The 19,873-nt window shown below is 53.0% G+C and overlaps 2 protein-coding genes across 3 annotated transcripts in view; one reads left to right on the forward strand and one right to left on the reverse strand.

Annotated features, from left to right (window-relative positions):
• Window positions 1-5,543: 5,543 nt before the first annotated feature.
• LOC125913723 (group IIE secretory phospholipase A2-like) lies at window positions 5,544-8,643 on the forward strand. Its single transcript, XM_049618910.1, has 4 exons — window positions 5,544-5,625; window positions 5,877-6,042; window positions 6,209-6,315; window positions 8,196-8,643. Exons 1-4 carry the CDS (start codon window positions 5,544-5,546, stop codon window positions 8,336-8,338), a joined length of 498 nt encoding a protein of 165 aa, XP_049474867.1. The 3' UTR covers window positions 8,339-8,643.
• A 6,099-nt stretch (window positions 8,644-14,742) lies between these two features.
• The window catches only part of OTUD3 (OTU deubiquitinase 3), a 29,639-nt gene continuing 24,508 nt past the window's right edge, over window positions 14,743-19,873 (reverse strand). Inside the window, exon 8 of one of the 2 annotated variants that reach the window (XM_049617932.1) lies at window positions 14,743-19,798. In XM_049617932.1, the coding sequence (XP_049473889.1) occupies window positions 19,622-19,798 (177 nt within the window). In that variant the 3' untranslated portion in view covers window positions 14,743-19,621. The remainder of the gene's footprint in view (window positions 19,799-19,873) is intronic. The other variant, XM_049617933.1, reaches the window with a different exon arrangement.

Raw genomic sequence — 19,873 nt, forward strand, 5'->3', positions numbered from 1 at the left:
CTCTCCATATGTTCTTTAATCTGTTGTTAGGAAAGGAGGCTCGAACTCACGAACCGTGAGATCATGACCTGAGCCGAAGTCAGACACTCGACCGACTGAGCCACCCAGGCGCCCCGGGAAAGTATATTTAGATAGAAGGATAGAACATACTTTATTTCCCACTTTAGCGACTTGACTGAAAACTTAAAATATTTAGACACACGGTGTAGGGACCCTCACAGGTACTCTTGCCCCAGACCCACAAGCGTTCAAGCGTCAGGGGTGAGCCTGACGGCCACCAACCAGAACAGGTTCTTGAGGCTTCCAGGAAAGAAGGGATGGGGAGGGGGTTCCAAGCAGGAGGGGGTTTTGTAGAGGAGGCCCACAAATCTACGTTAACTAGGACGAGTGCTCCTAATGTTGACAATCGCCGTAACCACCGTGCTTTGCAGGTACTGTTTGACTAACTCCCAACCATATCACAAATGGGTGCTATTATTATCCCCATTGTGCAGGTGAGGAAACTGAGACCGTGGGAAGTGCGGCCATTTGCCTGAGAGTATCCAGTTAGCCAGTGGTAAAGCCAGGCAGCCTGACCACGAAGTTGGATGCAAAGCCTAGGGCATCCTATCAGCCAGGACCCTGCGGCACTCGGGAACAAAGGGGTCTCACACAGTGGTCAGGGGGCTGACATGGCCCCCGACACAAGTCCCAGCAAAACGCACGGGCTCTTGTGCTGCACAAGGCATCCACCCACACCTATGTGGGTGTCCCTACGTCCCAGAGTCGTCCAGTCCCTCTACCTCCTAGGGTCAGCCTGGGGCAGAGTTCCACGGGACAAGTGTCTGTTGTTTCCTGTCCCTCCCCACGACCCCCGCACCCATGAAGGCTCAGTGAACACAGCGCTGACCCGAAACACTCTCACCATCCCTCAGACGCCACCACTACCCAGTGTGTCCCTGCCCAGCCCCTCCTGTCACCTGGTCCCCGAGCCGGCGGCACCTGCTAAGTGGGATTTTCTCTTCCTTGCTGTTGTCCCTCCTGTTGGTTCCCTCGGCAGCCAGCACCATCTGGTCCAAACTCAGACATGAGCAGGGATGCCTCCCGGTGTAAAACCCTTCACTGGTGTTCCATTGTTCCCTGGACAAAGACCAACAAGGCGCGGCTGTGCCATTTTACAAGGACGTTGGCGTTGGCGACCTTATAAAAGATGACAACAGGCCCACGCCAAGGAGTCTTGTTCTTTACAAATGGAAGAACCCAACTGTGTGACCACAGCTGTACAAAGCCTGTTTCCAGTGGAGGGACGAGTCTCCCTGGGCTTCAGGTGCCCCCAGCTTCTCCCCCATTGGGATGAAAATACCACCGATGTCTCCTCCTCATGGGGGACTCTGGGGCCCTCTCCAGCATTCTGTAAGCTCTAGACCACCTGCCCAGCATGCTCAAGGAAAAAGCATACCGTGAGGTGAACAGGAGGTCAAGTTCCCAAGGTCAGCTTCCCAGCAAATCATGTCCGTGGAGGCCCGCCCGCCACAGCACAGCTACCCTAGCCCCCTTTCAGCCCCTCCTGGATCCATGTTCCTCAGACCACAGGGCCCTTGCACAGGCTGTCTCTCTACCTAAACTCTCTCTGCTCTCCTCTTCACCCAGCTAACTTCTTGAGATCCCTAAGTCTCTTCTTCCACAGAAAAGTCTTCGCTGGTCCCCTGCCCAGATCAGACACCATCATAAATGCTCGCATGGCCCCATGGAACATCCTGTCAAACCACTTATCCCTATTTGCAAGTTTCCCTTCCGTATGTAATTACTAAGGTCTGTCTCCCTACTGGACTGTCAGCTCCATGAGGGCAGGAATCACAGTGTATTTTCGCTCGTCAGCGTAATCCCCAGCCCAGAGGAAGTCCTCAGTGTAGGTTATTGACTGAACAGGCAACGAATCCTTTCAGGAATGAGGTTACCCCCGCTTTGCTGGGTGAGGTCTGCGGGCTTCTTCGGGCTCTGAGGGAAGCAACGGAAGTGACAAGACCAAGCAGATGAAGGGCCCCCCGCATGGTGCCTGCCACACATCGGGAGCTTAGCAAATGGTAGTGGTTTTGCCATTTTTATTGTTAAGGTGATGACAATGATGGTGACAGCTTCTAAGCTACTAGGAACACGTTTACACCAGGAGAAAGAAGACACTGCTTCGAGACTGGGCTCTGTTCCTTCTACTCAGCCCCAGCTGACCACCCTTCATCGAGGAAGGTAAAATCTGCCGAGCGGGGGCCAGCGTCCTGCACAAGGGCTGGGGCCCCGGCCTGGCCGCACTGATACGCCCCAGGAGGGGTAAGTCTCCCCTTTGGCCAGGGAAGGAGGAAGGGAAGGAGGGGCGCGGCACCTGTGGGTGCCTCCCATGGGCATGGCATCCTGCAGAGAACTTGACATCCTTCGTTTCCTTTCTGTCTGGTCCCGAACTCCCAAAGGTGGTTCTAATGATCCGCATATGATGAATGACAAAGCTAAGCTCAGGGAGGTGATAGGGCTGGCCAAGGTCACACAGGTCCTGAGCGGCAGGGCAAACACTCAGGTTCTAATCTCGCTGATGCCGGGACCCCGGCACTCTCAACCACATTGTGTCACTGTGTGAAAACTAGGAAACCACCCGTATTTCCCAAATGCCTGAAACTCTCCTCCATATCCGAGTCCTCCGCAGCCCCCTCCCCCCAAACCTCAGATGAGGACACCTCTGCCTGGAAGCCTGCCGGGATTTCCTTGCCTGGCTCTGGCCCCGCCGTCCTTGGTTTGCTGCCCCAGGTACACACGGGGCAGGGGCCGGTAGGGGCCCCATCCGGACCAGGCTGGGAGTCAAAATGGCTCACCAAAGGAATTGCCTCAGAAACCCAGCCCTGCCCGGGGAACACCCTTATGCTGCTGCAGGAAGGGCTGGGGGCCAAACCTCCCAGGAATCAAAGCTCATTTTCAGCTGTTTAGACGTGGCTCCTCAGTGACTCACCGTTTGGGTTCTCATGACCCAGGCCAGGAGCCAGGGGCTGTCAGGAGGTGTCCTTGTTAAAATCAAAAGGCAATGGTGAGCAAAGGGGAGCCCCCTCTCTGGAGACCATGATTCACAGCTGCTGGGTGATCCTGGCCAGGGGCATTCACCTCCCCGGCCGCCCACCCCCACCACCCCGTCTTGTCCAGGAGGATGAGTTCCAAGGAGGAGTCCGGAGCAGGAAATGGGAGGGGCGCGGGCAGGCCTGCAGCCCAACTACGTCAGTGTTTACCCGGCTTTACCCTTGCGTTAAAAACTTTTAATCTGGATTCACTGGCAGAGATCCCGCCACCCAGCCGTCTCTTCCCCTCCCAGGGTGGTACCCCCCCACCTCCCTGGGTGTCAGGGAACGTGTGGGGGGGCATCTCACCTGGCTGCGGAGTGAGACCCGGCCTCCGGCCTCCGCACCAGATCAGCTCCTGAGGGGGGAGGCCTTACTGCCTGGTGTCGAGCTCAGGTCACATCATGACTTATGCTTTCGTGGGCCCTTTCTTCCATTAAAATAGAAGAAAAGAAAAGAAGAGAAGAGAAGAGAAGAGAAGAGAAGAGAAGAGAAGAGAAAAGAAAAAAAAAAGAAAAGAAGAGAAGAGAAAAGAAAAGAAAAAAAAGAAAAGAAAATGTTATGACCACATTGGTAGGAAGACAGAGAGAATCCAGGCTGGATTCCTGTCATTCTGATTCTAAAGAAATTAAAACATTGTGTCCCCCCCCCCCCCCCCCCCCCCCCCCGCAGGCATTGTGCATGCTATAGACACTGTGCCCCCCACCACCACCACCCCCGGAGGCACTAGGTAAGCCCTTGGAACTGTCTGGACCCAAATTCTGGCTCACTGTGTATTTAGATGTGTGCCTCAGTTTGCTCCTCGGTAAAATGGGGATGATCGGAGCACAGGCATCACGGGGCTATTTGAAGGCTGCTTGAGATCTCGCCTAAGGAGCACAGTAAATACTCGGGGGGTGGGGGGAGGCTAGCTGCCTGCTCACATCTGTGCTTCCTATCCTCCCAGGAAAGAGGCAAGGGTGGGATGCCTTCCATACCCATAATACAGATAGGAAAACTGAGGTGACGCACAAGGGAAAGGATCTGCCTAAGGCCGTGGAATAAGTGGTAGAGTCAGGACGACCAGGCCGCAGATCAAGCAGCTCCCAGATCCTGTGCAAATGGATGTGGCTGGTCAAGTTATCCCAGCTGCAGACAAGGAACGGGGAGGGCAGGGCAGGAAGAAGTCACCGGCCAGGACAGGGCCACCTTGCTGCCAGTTCTGCCTGCGTGGACTCAGGGGGGTGGGCAGCAGCCAGCAAACGAGGCCACTCGTGAGCCCACGACCACTGGGACTTTGAAATTGCTAACCACAACAGGACGGGCCCCCCTCTTCCATCCATCCTCCTGACCTCTGGCCAAGCCCTGAAGCCTGGCCTCCACCTTCTGACCTGACCGTGGGGACAGCAGCTCACGGTGGGGGACAAGCTGTGCCAGGGGCTACTATCTCCCCAACTCAGCCCCTAAGATAACATCAAAAGGACAGAAGTTTCCAGTCCATGCTGGAATGTGGTTTTCCAGCTGACGCAGACAGAGCCTACTTCTACAGCCCCACTGCCTGGGGATCTAGGGAGACAGAAGTCACTTCTAGGAGCGTTTTCACTGCTCGTCAAACAAGCTGGAGCCTGACCGGGGAAAAAACAATGAAGAAAAATCCCAAAGCTCAGCTGGCTGAGCTCCCGGCCTCTGGCCTATCCGATCTTGGACAAATGGCCCTCCAGGTCCCCAGGGTCTTGCCTTCCCAGGGTTCCAATGGCTCTTGGCACTGTCCCTCTGGGTAACATGGTGGCCGGGGTGGAGGACAGGGAGCAGAGGGCATGCCCGAGTAGCTAGCAGCATGGAAACAGACAGACTTGGCCATGCGGACTCAAGTTCCTCAGTTTCTCTGGGTCTCAGTTGCTGCATCAGTAAAATGGGGATGAGGGAAAGTGCCAAGAATGAAAAGCCCTCGGCGCAACCCCTGGCTCACAGCCCAGGCAGTGGGAGCTAGCACCGTGAGTTTTGGAAAGGGGTAGGTGAAGGGAAAGGCAGTGGAAAGAGAGAGCTACAGATTGCTCCCCTAAAACTGCCTGGAAGCAAAGCCCACGGGCCCCAGACCGGCCCCTCCCCTGGGGACTTGGCCAAAGACCTGGAAGTACGGTTGCATCACTGAGTATTCAGGGGTTAATGATGGGGAGTGGACAGGACCCAGTATTTAACTAATTGGGGAGGTGCCCTGAGATCAGAGGCACCCCGCTCACTTCCTTCTCCTGCAGCCCTGCTCCTCTGCCCCCTGCTCACCTCCCCTCCCCCGCCAAGGATGCAGCCTCCCCCTCTTCTGCCCTCCCCTTGCCCCCCGGGTGGGCCCCCCCCCCCCCCCCCCCCCCCCCCCCCCCCCCCCCCACCGCTGCTGTATCAGCAGGATCTGGAGGTATTCGGGGGAAGCACAGGTGGTCATGAAGCCTATCCGGTAGCATCTGAAGGGACTTGGTGGGGACAGAGTGCTCTGAGGGCATGGCGCTGACCCCTGGGGAGACACTCAGGGCCTACTGGGAGACGTTTGAGGGGGCAGCGGGGGTGGGGACAAGCAGGATGAGTGGGTGGTGCTCTGGAGATGAGGGAGGAGAGCGGGACGGGCCCTGGGCGTGTTGCCATGGGGGGCAGGGTGAGCACTGGGGATCAAGGTGGGGTGCATGGCCCAGAACACGGTTACTGATTAGCGCTGTTATTGTTGGGAGCAAGGTGCTCGGCAAGGTAGGGTTAACTGGACAGCCGGGGAGGTGTCTGCACTCCGATCTGAGGGGACTTGGGGGAGGCTGGCTGCCCCGGGGGGGGGGCCCTGACAGATCTGCCCTCTGCCCTCCCTGCCCACAGTGGCCCTGGCTGGCGGGAACCTGGTCCAGTTTGGGGTAATGATTGAGAGGGTGACGGGGAAGCCGGCACTGCAGTATAATGATTACGGCTGCTACTGTGGAGTTGGTGGCTCCCACTGGCCCGTGGACCCAACAGACTGGTGAGCAGACGGCCCCTGGAGGGGCTTCCCCAGGAGGGGACACCTAGCAAGTGGAGGCCGACTTCTCCTCTGAGACCCCTTTGAGCCCTGGGCCCCCCAGCAGCCCCTGATCCAGCCCACCCTGACTCACGGGCCCCCCTCCCCAGGTTGACCGTGACCCTTACAGGTGCTGCCATGCTCATGACTGCTGCTACGGGCGTGTGGAGAAGCTGGGCTGTGAACCCAAACTGGAAAGGTATCTCTTCTCTGCCAGCAGGCACAACATCTTCTGCGGTAAGTGAAGGGCCCCGGAGCGCCCCAGACGCCGGGTAGGGGTGACGGCTTCAGACAGGAAGCCCTTCCTGATGGTGGTCGCTGACTCCTCATCGGGGCCAGGCCCTGGGCTAGAGACGTGGGAGAGGTGGGTCTTCCACTATCACGGGATTGCAGACAGGACTGTCCCTCCCTCCACCCGGATGCTCACCTGGCACCCGCAGGAAAGATCCCCTGACCCCTGGCGTCCTGCCCTGGCCCCAGGCGCTCCTACCGAGCCAGGGGCCTCCCAACTCCAGCCTCAGGGAAGAGGAACAAAGGGGGCGGAGCTGAGCCAGGTCAGGGAAGCTGCCCTCACATGGCCGCTCCAAAGCCTGGGCAGCAAGGTCCAAGGCAAGGTCCCCAGGACAGAGACTCGAGGGCACGGTCCCAGACAGAGAGATCTGGAGCTGCGATGTGGGACAGCAAACCCCCTCTCCAAAGGCTGACTCCCCGCTCCGCCCCAGCCGTGGGGCTGTCATTGGCTCAGCTTGGCCACATCCAAGGCCCACGTGGGCCAATTAGTTTTCCTCTGGTCCCCAGCACCGATCCGCTGGAAGTGACCTGACCCAAGCAACCGTGTGAAGGGCTCCATGCAGCCCAGCCCAGTGGAGGGAGCCCACATCAGAGCCCCAAACGTTGTCCCTGATGCAAAACCAGGAACAGCCTGGAAGGAGGGGGAGCTGAGGGAGGGGCACAGCAGAAAGACCCAGGAGGGTCAAAGAAGCCAGCTCAGATCGCTAAGGTCTATCCTGGGGCAGGGGCAGCTCCAGGACCAGAACAACCGGAGGCAGATTTAGCTCGGTTCCTTGTTGCTACAGCCATCTATCTACTCAGCTAGACAGCTCTGACAGGTAGTGAGCTCCCCGTCCCCGGCAGTTCATGCGAGGTGGAAACAGCCACCTGTCGGGGATAGCACTGAGAGGATGGTTGAGGACAGATGTCAGGAGAATAGGGACGGAGGCTCAGGGCGTCACCTTCTACCCACCCTGTGACTTCAGGCAAATGGTGCGACCTCTCAAAGCCTCTGTTTCTTCATCTATAAAATGGTGCTAATCACACTCACTTCCCCAGCTTAGTCCAGCTCCTAGCAAGAACCACCCAAAAGGACTGATGAGAGACAATTAAGCCCCCTCCCATGCTGAGTTTTGCTGGAACGGCAGGTGTGGGCAGGACCCTGGTGGGAAGCGGAGGCTGACCTTTGCGGGGAAAACGAGGAACGCTGGACATTTCTGAGAGGAGCCAGAGCCACTGAGGGCAGACAGAGGCAGTGAAGAGAACAGGAGGCTCTGGGGCTCCCCAGTGCCAGCTCCGATCCCAGGCTGGGTGTGGGGACACACCCTAAGATAAATGCCAGAAAAGCGGGCTCTGTCTACTCAGACAGAGACGGGCCCAGGGACCAAGCGGGCCCTGAGCTTCAGTCCCAACAGGCTCCATTCTGAGCCTAGGCTGCTCTGGGGCACACAGGCCACTCGGGACTGAGTCGCTGTCATTTCATGGCTCCCCTGTCAGCTTGATGGCCTCACTCAGCCACCAGCCATGCCTCACGCGGGGAAGGGGCTGCCTAGAAATCCCCCAGGCTGGAGCGGATGTAGTAGTGAACCTGATGGTCTCCCCACCAGCCGGAGGGCCAAGGGTGATGTGTGGGCCTGGGAGAGGAAGAACGGACATCACAGACATCCCACCTGCCCAGCGTCCTGGGCCCCCACGCCCCCACCCCCGCGCGCCCTGCCCTGACTCTCACCCACGCCTGAAACGGCCCCGGGTGGCAATGGGCTTCCGGCAGAGTGGGACAGAGAACGTGGACCCCGGAGAGCGGGAGGCCTGAGCCACATGGTCCCTGACTCACCTTGTCCCGCCAGCCGGCAGAACCACCTGCCAGCGTCAGACCTGCGAGTGTGACCGGAGGGCTGCCCTCTGCTTCCGCCACAACCTGGACACCTACAACCGCAGCTACGTCCGCTACCCCAACAAGCTGTGCAGCGGCCCCACGCCGCCCTGCTAGGGCCTGGCCCCACCTCCTGCCTGCGTCCCGCCTCCAGCTGCTGTAGCCCCGGGGCCTGGGCAGCAATGACACCACCAGCCCTCCCTCCGGAAAATTCCTTACCTGCAAACCCATCCCTCCCTGAGAGCTCCCAGACTGTGGTCTGGACCGTGGCTGGCCTCCCGGGCCACATCTTCCCCCCTGCTGGGAACAGCCACCGTGCCCAGGAGCCAAGGGACCCTTTAGCCCCCTGAAGATTCTATAACCCAGCCCTGAGATCTCGGTTTCTGCTTCTGAATAAGTGAATAATGTCCCGTAATCCTAATATTCCCTGATTCTCAGATTCTATCATTATAGAATTTAATTAGTTTACAGTTTCTTTCATTCATTCCTTTTTTTTTTTTTTTTTTTTTTTTTTTTTTTTTTTGAGTATCGTGCTAAGTGCTGGGACACAGCAGGAACAGGAACAGGTCGGACATGGGTGGCCCCTGTGTGCAATTCTAATATTCTGTCCTTTTAATTTCCCCTTATAGTGAGTTTTTGTGATTCTCTTTTTCTAACATCCTACAATCTTATCCAACACAATAACGGCAATCTCCAGAAGGAATATATTTGGCCATATGGCACAATGCGAGAAGCATGAAAAATACCAACCTAAAAATATTGTCCCGCCATGTCATCAGGCTTCAAATCCCTCCCATTAGTAGAATGGCTAAGTGTGAAAAGGAGCTCTGGAATCATTTTATCCAGACTCTTCCTTTGACAGAGAGGCAGCCAGGGGTCAGAGAGGGGAAGTCCCACCTGAGGGGGCGGCCTCACGCCCAGCCTGCGTGTCTCTGTGTCTTTACAAGGTGGTAGCAGCCAGTGACACTCTGCTGTGGCCATGTCAACCCGACCCTCTGGTTGTCACCTTGGACAGCCTAGAGTGGCCAGGGAAGGTCCGCTGGGAGGGTGCCCAGGCCGGGTCAGCCTCCTGATACAGGGAGGGGAAGAGGAAAGACTTCAGCCTCCAGCCACCATGGGGCTGACTCTGGACCCACGAGGAATGTAATGCCCCAAAGGATTCCCCCCACGTTGGATGCAGCCTACCCTGGAAGCAATGTACTTCACCAAATTCTCCTAAATATTGGACAGAATATCTCCACTAGCTACAATATGCTGATAAAATCTGCCAGGATTGGGATGTGCCCATTCAACGGGCAAGCATGTGAATAGGTATTACACGGTGGGGGGCAGCTCACAGCAGATATGTAATAGGTGTTCACTCCTATCCTTTTCATGGCTTATATGCAACTTTCAAGACTTTGAGGGCAGGAAAGGGCAGGAAGAAATCAAAGGGATGATCATCATAAACTTTGAAAGGTGAAGAAGTCCTGTGTTAGTAGAAACAAAGTGGGGGTCTTTGCACTTTGCCGCCGTGAATGACGCCAATCCTTGGTAAAGACTCCGGGGAAGACCAGGTCTTAAAGCAGAAATGAATGGGATTTGGGGGAAAGAGCCAGGGCGCATTTGTGGGGGAAAGTGGTCCTGAGGCGCCCTCTGGTGTCCATTTGGGTTAGGCTGCGAGGAGGAACCCTAAATTCAGCTTAAACTTGGATTTCTCTTCATCAGTGGGGGCTACTGCTTCTGGGCTAGTGAAAGCTGTTCCTTGGCATTGTCAATAATAAATATGCTGAGAAATAACCACAAAGCCCTTACAGTGACCGACGTTGCCACATAAATGAGCAACACAGGAAGAGGGAACGGGCTTGGAGAGATGGAGGGAGGTCATGTTCTGGGCGTGATGGATGTGAGGCAGCAACGAGACAGGCACCTGCTGACTGGACAGCTGTGTGACCATCCGGAAAGTGGAACTCAAGGACTGGACCTGGTGTAGCCTGTGTTCCCGCTGATCAGTAAATGTTTGGTGAACGAATCAATGGGTCTAAATTCCACGTATGTTTCCGTACACACACTTCATTTCCAGCTGCAGACTCAGGGAAAGGACTGAAAAACCCTGGACTGGAGATCACAGGTTCTTGGTCAACACCTCTCTGCTCAGCCAGTTAGCAACAGTGCGTCTGTTCCAGACCTGCTGCTCAGGGAGGCCCGGGACAGCAGCAGCACCTTGTTCGAAATTCAGGGAGCAGGGACCTTGTTCGAAATACAGAATCTTGGACCTGACCGCAGACCTCCTAAGGCGGAATCGATAGGTTAACAAGACCCCCGGGTGATTTGTGTGCACATTGAAATCTAAAAGAGCGCTGACATGTGGCCAAACGAACAATGACACTTCCCTGGCAGGCGGGTTGTGGCAAGGGTTCGGTAAGTTGGCATTTGTGAAAGTACGCGAAATAACGCCTAGCACATAATAAGCATTCATGTTCTATGAATGAATGAACGAATGAATGAATGATGGCCATAACAATAACAGCTAACACTTTATTTAGTACTTGGCATTTACGAGGCACTGTTCTAAGTGCTTTATGATTATTAATTCATTGAATGAACGAACGAATGAGGCATAGGGCTCTATCAAGGCTAGAGGAGGGACTGTGTTACCTGAATGTTTCTTGGATTACCTCTCCAATGCTGATGACATGCTTTGGACTGACTTGCTTTGTTCCCACTTAACCCCTAACAAGAGCTCTTCACGAAATGTTTGATTAAGTAACTGGCTGAGTAAGTGATTAGAAATCAAATCACATTGGAATTCCCGAGTTAACCTAAGAGTCCGATTATGACTTCACGGACATTCACCTGCCTCTTTGGGGCTCTTCGCAGTGTCACGGCTGGAGAACCGAACGCTGCCTTAACGTCCATTCCTTCCTTCGGTAAGCCTGGGTACGCTGCTGGTCCCTTGACAAATGACGTGGGGCCAACCGGCAGGCAGACACAAGTTATTCTACACTAGTGACAGCTTTCACAGAGCTAAGACTGGACTCTCAGGACCTCCATCGTCCAGCCGGTCCCCATCCTGTCCACTGATGCCAGCCTCATCTTCCCCCAGTTTGATTTCCATCACGTCCCTCCTCTGTCCCTGAGCCATCGAATAGCTCCTATCGTCCACCCAAACCCTGGCGTTCAAGCTCGGTATCATCTGCTTTTCCAGCCTCATCGATCCAGACATATCTTATTTCCTAATCCTCTCCATCGTTCGCAGAACCTGCCCCCGCCCGCTGCCTTCCAGCCTTCACCCCTCTGCACAATAGCTCCCTTCAACCTGGAAGCTTCCCTGTTCGCATGTGAAAATCCACACGCTTTAGTTGCATCTCAAAGGCCACCTTTTCCATGACGCTTTTCCAGCTGGAGGTTTCACCCTCCTCTGAACTGCCAGGCAATGTTTTTATACCTTTTCTGGCGCCGCTTACCCCAGCTATTTGGGTCCCTGTTTGGGGTTCCTATGTGGTGGAGGCAGATGGCCAAAGATTGAAATCCTATCTCTGCTACCACTCTGTGATCTTGGGCCAGTTACTTATTCCCTTGTGTGTAAAGTGGGGACAGAACCACCAGTTTCACAGGGTGGTTTGAAGGTTTCAATGAGACAACCTCGGGGCGCCTGGGTGGCTCAGTCGTCTGAGCGTCCAACTTCGGCTCAGGTCACATCTCACAGCTCGTGAGTTCGAGCCCTGCGTCGGGCTCTGTGCAGACAGCTCAGAGCCTGGAACCTGCTTCAGATTCTGTATCTCCCTCTCTCTCTCTGCCCCTCCCCCACTCGTGCCATGTCTCTGTCTCTCAAAAATAAACATTAAAAAAAATTTTTTTAATAAAATAAAATAAAGTAAAAATAAATGAGACAACCTATTCAGGGTGCCTGAAGCATCATTGGAAAGCCCCATCTACGCCAGGTCACTGTATATTTGCCTCCCCTCCTGCATCCGTCACACAGTACATGCTAAATAAACATCTGTTCCGTTCAAGCCACAGACACATGATAACTGGAATTGTTTCAGAGAAGTGGCATCATACATATGATAAATACTATGCTCATTTATTTGAATCGCCCCCGGGCTCACTGCTTTGAGTGCTCATTTATCTTAAGTGGACACATGTTTGGAAGTCATTAACCTTCACTGCCCTGAGCTGATGTCCCATAGAGGAAATGAGGCAAAACTGGCTGGAGAGACTGTGCACAGCACTTTGCCTCAAGGGCTGCTACCGTGGTGAGTTCCAAAGTCAAAACACAGCACAGAGGTCAACTCCTGACGGCGTAAGATGGTCACGCTGGGCAAAAGTACGCCTCATCGTAGAATTGGTAGCAAAAGCCGTCAGACAGACATTTGAAGAAATTCCCAGTCTTTCCCCAAACTAACTGTATTATTCTAATAAACTCTGTCCCCCACTCTGGGGTTTTCCTATCTTCCCTTTCAGCCCAATGCAAAAGTCACTTCCTCAACCAAGCCTTCCTTGATTTCCCTCTGAATCCACGCGATCACTACCTGTTAGCAGTACCTCCTTTTACGTCGTGTGTGTGTGTGTGTGTGAGAGAGAGAGAGAGAGAGAGACAGACAGAGAGACAGAGAGACAGAGAGAGACAGAGAGAGAGATCGTGTCTTCTTTCACTCCAGGACTGGAAACTATTTGAGGACAGGGTCCATGTCTCATGCTACGCCCAGAAATAAGAACCCATAGGCCATACAAGTTCAGTACAAGTTGGATGGATTCTTGGATGCCTGGATGGGTGAATAAATTAAATCAAAACAGGGTATCTTGAGGTATCTAAGTCCCTCTACCATAGGGAGGTTCAGACAAGTTTCTCCAAGGTGGGGAAGTTTCCCTCTGCCAAACCAGAACCTATGAAGTAGCAGGATTAATCTCAACCCTTTACAACCAAACAAGTTCTAAATCCCGATCCTTTACAACCAAACAAGTTCTAAATCCCGATCCTTTACAACCAAACAAGTTCTAAATCCCGATCCTTTACAACCAAGCAAGTTCTAAATCCTGACCCTTTACAACCAAACAAGTTCTAAATCCTGACCCTTTACAACCAAACAAGTTCTAAATCCTGATCCTTTGCAAGCAAACAAGTTCTAAACCGCTGCATCGCTATGATCTGAGTGCCCACTCTGTCCAGCAGCCCAGATAAAAGCCACAGGGGTGCAGAACATCCTATGACAAAGTTTTATTGTATCTTAAGGCACCCATACACTTTCCACGTGCTGGGGGTAAGGGCTTGTAGTGTGTCTGGCAAACAAGAAACTTTAAACTTGGGTTTTCAACCCAGCCTTCTCCTAGGCAACCATGAAGTTAGCAGAAAGGGACACGGGAACAGCCACTTTCCCCCTTATGGAATTTCAGTCTCTAGCATCATAAACTGTCACTCACCCCGAGTAAGCAGTGCCGTGGCCTAGAGGAAAATACAAATAACGAACTTCAGTTATTCCCCACCTGGACTGAGAACTCCAAACTCTTCTCTGTCCTTATAGGCTCAGCCATCTGACAGACAGGCCCTGCCAGGAAGCCCCTGACCACCACCCGACCTAGCAGGTGGCTCCCTGGCCCCCAAGAATCACTGCAGGGATGGAATTGAGGCCATGGAAGTTCTCCAGCTGAGGGAGATCCTAAATTGGGACACCACTCTGGTTCTGGTAGGGTCTTTCGGCAAAATTCTCAAACTGGGCTAACAAGGTCCAGAGCCCAGGCCTCACGGGCCCGGAACCTGGATAGTGTTGGTGCATCCGGAGCTCTCAGTCGTGGACTGAGGTGGAAATCACACAGGGACAGTGACCAAGGGGAAATGTCCTTGCCAGTAGCCAGAACGTTTTCTGCCCTCCAGGGTAGTACTTGATAGGTACCTAGTGGTATATCAAGGTATTGGTGCAGCCGATCCAAAGGCTGCTTGACGAGTACAAAATCAGAACAAGAGAGAGCGAGAGTCTCAACGCCACAAGCCCAAGGACACCGGAAGGCGGGGTGCGACCGTACCGACTTTGACCTCGAGACTGGCCAGAGCCCTCGTGTGGGCTGCACACGTGGAGTCCCCACCCACTGGTTTCCTGCGGCTGCCCTTCTCCCTTCTCCGTCCCCCTTCGGAGGACCTCTGGCAGGTGTCTGTGCTCCGGTCACAGCTGTCCGTGCGTGTCTCGGCGGGGAGGGCTGTGCCTCCTCCTTAAATGGGGCCAAACCAACCCTCAGAGTTCTGGAGAAAGCCAAGGTGGAAGCCAACAGACAGCTGCTCCATATTTAGGCAAGTCCAAATTACCAGAGATGTTCTTAGGATTCGGCAGAAGGCTTCAGGGTCCAGCACTGACGGGCGGCTCTGCCCGCGTGTGCCGGTGCTCACGTGCACCAGAGCTAGTCAGCTCTCTCGAGCTCGGTGAGATCCCCAAACGACCGTCCCCTCCCGTCTTCCAGGCAAAGGTCTCCGAAAGGCCGCTTCCTGCCCGGCTCCCTCAGGCTCACGCACGCGAACGGCGGTCAGACCGGCAAAAACAACACGAAGCTTTGTCTTTAAACTAGAATTTATTGGCGTACAAAACCCCACGTCGTAGATAAAGTGGCACATCTTTGCAGCTTCTATTGCACCAAGTATTGAAGATTAAAAACACAAAAAAAAGGAAACATTTGGTTTTGAAAACACTGCAAATAGCCAAGTACAGTACTTTGGTAAAAAAATAAAATACAATGGTTCAGATGAAGACAATCTGTGGAAAGAGACGACCGCGAGGAAATGGAACTACGGACACCGGACAGTGGTCACACATCTCCCCGTCGAGCTCCATAGATAAGGCAAGACTTGCTAAGTCTATGGATCATGACCCCATGGAGGTCTTAAGTATCTCCAGACTGAAGCTAACAAGTACAGTGCAACTAGAAAAAAGAGAAGGTTCCTGAGCCTGCCAAGGCCCCGTGCTCTCCAGAAACACCCGCCCTCCCTCACCAGGGGGTTCGCGCCCAGAGGCGCGCGCAGGTCTGAAGTCTGCCTCGAGGCAACCTCCTTCTTCTCGCTGAGCTCGGTGCTGCTGGAGGCTGCTGGAAGGGTGGCCGGGGAGGCCGAGGGCGCCTCCCGCCAGGGGAAACGAACGAGAGTGGGAAGACGCGAGCAGCCCCACACGGGCATTCCTCAGGGTTTGGCCGCGGGACCCGCCAGCGGATCCAACCACAGGCTGAGGTTTCTGACTGAGCTTCGGTGATGGTCACGGACGGCCGGTCACGGTGACCCACCGGCTGCCAACACGCGCGCGAGCAGATCACAGCGGTTCTGCCCAGGGACCGTCACCTCCTCCGACAACCACAGGGAGCGGTACTTCTGCATCCCAGGGAGGCCCTGCTGAAAACAGAGCCACCGCGCGGGAAGTTCATGCTTTTACGGGGACGTTCTTCACGGACAGCAGCCCCTCGCGAAGGAAGTCTGCAAGCATGCTAAAGATTTTTCCAAGCTACGAAGTACCCCTAACCAGGCTAGAGAGACCAGAAAGCGAGCTCAGAATAGGGGGCTAAGAGCCTGAGGTTACAGGGAGTGCTAGCTGGGGCCGGAGCAGGGCCCGGCGGCCCGCAGGGAGCGCCCCACGCGGTGCAACGCTTTGCGACCAGGGATCACCATCTCCCCTTCACGCGGGTGGTCCGTGTCCCCCTCTGGTATGTGACGGCAGAAGATGTGCCATAAATACACAACCTAGAAGATCCTCGCTTCAGTGTCGGTGGAAAAATACAATTTGCTCTGGAGTCAGGAAAACACACCGCGTAAAAAGTGCCATCATTAAATCACCTCAGAACAACTGTCGGAAGGCCCCGGAGTTTTAGCAACACCTGTTCTGAAAGCTGAGATGGGCGACTTGGTGAATAACGAAGACGGCAAAACAGAAAAGCGCGTCAGGCTCTGAATCTAAATGTTTGCTACAGACAGAGCCTTGAGGTAAAAAGGTGAAGGTGAAGAGCTACGTGTCTGCCCAAAATGAGAGTCAGAGTGGGCCACAGAGGGGACACACGGACACCAAGGAACCACCTTCATCCCTCCCACAAAGGCCCTTTTGTTCAGGAAGACTGTTAGTCAACTCTGTCAAAAATCCAAGTTTCCTGTCACCGACTGCATATTCGAGTCGAACATTTCACGGAGGTAAACTGACAGCATTCTATGTTGACCCAGTAAAACCCAGGCAGAGTCTAGAGTTTCTCAGAAGGAGAGAAATTGCACATGGACGACAGGGACTCACTACGAGCACAGTTCAATGCCGAAGTCCATCTGATACCTACCTACCTACCTAAACGTGTGAGCGGCGCTCCCCCTCTCAGCACGGCCCTCCCCGCCCCAGGACCGTGCCATTTCACATTGTGAACCCCGGGGGGTGGGCCAAGGCAGAACGCTACCGTTGACCTACTCGAAGGTTCCCGTGGCGCCCACCTGAGCTGCCCCACACGGAGACCCCATTTCATAAGCCCTCGGGATCAAAATGGGTTTGGGAGGGTTTTCAGAGCTTATAAAAGAAACTACAGGCAACAGCCTCAGCTGACATCCACGATCCTTCTTTCTGCCACAATCCCTCGACCAGGCTCTGCTCCTGAAAGCGTATGTTCACACTACTGAAAGGTTAAATATACACAGGAGCTCTATCTCTCTAATATCTCCTGATGGCAACTACGTTATCTAGAACACATGGTTCTTTGTTGTTTTAATACACCTACCTCTCCAGTACAAAGCTGTTGCCACTAAGATTTTATTTCTTATTTTGACCTTTAAAAAAAATCGTTTTAAAATCCATAAAACCTTTATATACAGCTTATAAGACTAGTAAGCAGCTACAGACCACTGCCCCGTCCCCTTTCTCCCGACCTCCCTAAAAGCTACCGAGAAAACCCGCTGTAATGTAAACCTCTAAGAGCCAAGATGTAACACAGAGACTCGGAAAGACGCGCCTCCTAACATGGGGTGCACGTGAGTAACATACTAGGGCACGGCCACCGACGGTATCTTCCCAGAACTAAACCCACGTCTGCACCTCCATTCAGGCTGCCGATAACGTAGTTTTCAGATGCCTACAAAGCAACTAAGTGTATGGATTCCATACCTCACACTTCAGTGAGACCGAGGCAGAAAGTCTTAAGTTCAAACCCCTAGCTAGAAGAGTTCACTAAAGCTGGATGCACGTACCCCGTTCCTAATAATTAACTGATTAAACACAGACCAATTTTAACTGGAAAACTATGAAATGGTAATAAAAGAAAATTACCAAAGCCATATGATTGGTTTTTAAAACCACTGTTATTTTACCCCAGAAATGCCAAAGCCTATTATCAGAAGTTGGTAACTTGTATACAAGGGTGCCCAATATTCCTTAGTAACTTTTTCGCAGCTTCTAGTAAAACTTCTAAAACCCAGTAGGGCCCAAGGCCACCTTCATTAACCAGGTATATAAAGCAATTCTACTGCTTCTGACAAGGGGTAACCCTTAAGCTATTTCAGACTCCTAATTCTGCTGAGTTTCTGGTACATGATTTCAATTCTTGCAGAGAGGATCTCGTCTCCTGCACTCTTGCCGTACAAGACAGACAAGAAAGAGCATTCACTCAGAAAAGATCAGCCACAGTCGGGACGGGGTCCAGATTCAAAAACCAAGAGAACAATAGATCCTTCAGCACTGGATCTCACACTCTTGGAAATGGTAAGGCGACAGAGACCCTTCACTTGTTTGGACTTCACACTCAGAACTCTGCAACATGCAAAGAAAAAATGCTGCACCCGTTTCTAAATCTGCTAAATACTACAATGCACCGTACCAGGAAGTAGCCCAAAGGGGAATGTCCTGAGAGCGATTCCAGGAAACTACTGATGGATGTTCCAACTACAGAAAGTCACCAAACAAACAAAAAATTAAAACACATCCTTACAACCGAAGGAAACAAATCACCTGCTGATAAAGACGATTCAATGAATCCAGGGCCAGCCCAGACGATGATACATCTGTACGGCCAAAACATTTTTATGGTTTTCCCTTCTCCCTGGAACTTACATAATTTTGAAATCTGAGTGGAAAAGTAACTCATTTACCTTTTGATTCAGCAGATTTTATTCGTCCAAATGCCGGGTCGCTAAAAGGCAAGGACTATCCACGACCGGCCACTTCATACATTACGGTTTGAGAGTTCACATCCATCTACCAGTTTTAGGAATGACCTCTCTCCACATCAGAACTGTGTGTGGAGTCATTCAATGGCCTCTGCCCTGTTGGGTGAACCTAGGTCACTGACAATTTCTTGAGCGCTGGAGAGCTTTCCCAACCTCAAAATCCCAAACAGGGCTTGAATGGAAAGGAAGATACAGCATCTCGTGGGAGTCCATTTTCACAGTATTGAGAAAACTGAACAACAGGTCAAATGACTTCTCTGAAGGCATCCAAGTCTAGCATAGCAAGGAAGAAAACGCATCACTTAAAATGTGAACCTGAAAAACCTCAGTTATTCTTCCAGACCTTCTGCCCCTACAAAACCAAGGAACTCTTTAGACCCTTCCTTAAGACTCAGGAATCTCTTGATTTCTTTCCCTTTACAACAACGGCCTCTGCCGTCCCGACCATCAGAATCTCAGAATTACATCATAAGCAGTGACTTGCCACCTTCTGATTGTCACGCAACACGTACCAAAAACTCAACAACGTCATCGCTTCTCCAGCAAGGTCCAGGCCTAATTAACAGTCGGGCATATTTATCATATGGCTTGAGTGCAAACAAACTCACAGCACCCGCATCCCATCTGAAAGAACATCAGAATCAGGAAGGAGCAGCTGTTTAATCTCCACCCTGACTACAGGCTGCAGCCCCTCTCATGTCCTATTACTTTGGAAATACTTCCTGAATTAATTTCTGTTTAACTTGGATTAGTAGAAAATTAAATCTAAACGTGTTCCTGAGTTGGAGACCGTTTATAAACTACCCCGTATGTGAATATCTGCTTGAAAATGAAAGAGACACGAAGGAAACTTGTCATTCTGAATTTCTAGCAATTAATCTAAACTACTTCATGAACAATTACAGCAAACCTCACCCCAGTGTTAAGGAAAAATCCCAGGGTCACTGAACTCTGATTTTGGGGGCAAATGAAACCACACTTAAAAGGTTTTTCCTGGACTAACTATCCAACCCTAGAACTCGGTATTTTAATTACAGAACACGAATGGCTTCGCTGAACTTCCATAAAATAAAACACATCACTAACAAGAGTCTGCGCAAAAAAGAGGCAGCTTGAAGGAAACTAAGTCAGTGCGTGAGCTCGTGTGAGAGCTCTGTGGGTTGTGTTTCACTTTGTGAGAGGTGGGCCTCGCTCGGAAAGCCTGGTACACGGCACTCCACCTTCCGCTCGCTTCTCACATCTCCCCGAGGGGCGGGGAGTCAGATGTTGAGAGCGGCAAAGGTCTTCACCAAGGTGACCTGCGTGTTGGCATCCGCTTCACTCCGGTTGCTGTCCCTGTGGCCGCTCCTGCTCTCTAGGGCTTTGTGACGGTGCCTCTCCTCCTGTCGTTTCTTCTTCTCCAGGCGCTGCTGCTCCCTCCTCTGTTTGTTGGTGACCTGAAAGAGAAGGCAGGTGAGCTGCCCGCACGGCGACCTCCCGCCGAAGGCAGACACGGGGCTGACTGACGGAGA

The sequence above is a fragment of the Panthera uncia genome, assembly GCF_023721935.1.
Source record: "Panthera uncia isolate 11264 chromosome C1 unlocalized genomic scaffold, Puncia_PCG_1.0 HiC_scaffold_4, whole genome shotgun sequence".
NCBI lineage: Eukaryota > Metazoa > Chordata > Mammalia > Carnivora > Felidae > Panthera > Panthera uncia.

Bases quoted from the DNA above. Each gene is read 5' to 3' on its own strand.
- LOC125913723 (XM_049618910.1), top strand. From the start codon at position 5,544: ATGGCGCTGACCCCTGGGGAGACACTCAGGGCCTACTGGGAGACGTTT. The intron at 5,626-5,876 runs GTGGGTGGTGCT...GGCCCTGACAGA, and splicing joins GGTGGGGACAAGCAGGATGA to TCTGCCCTCTGCCCTCCCTG. The intron at 6,043-6,208 runs GTGAGCAGACGG...TGACCCTTACAG, and splicing joins CCCGTGGACCCAACAGACTG to GTGCTGCCATGCTCATGACT.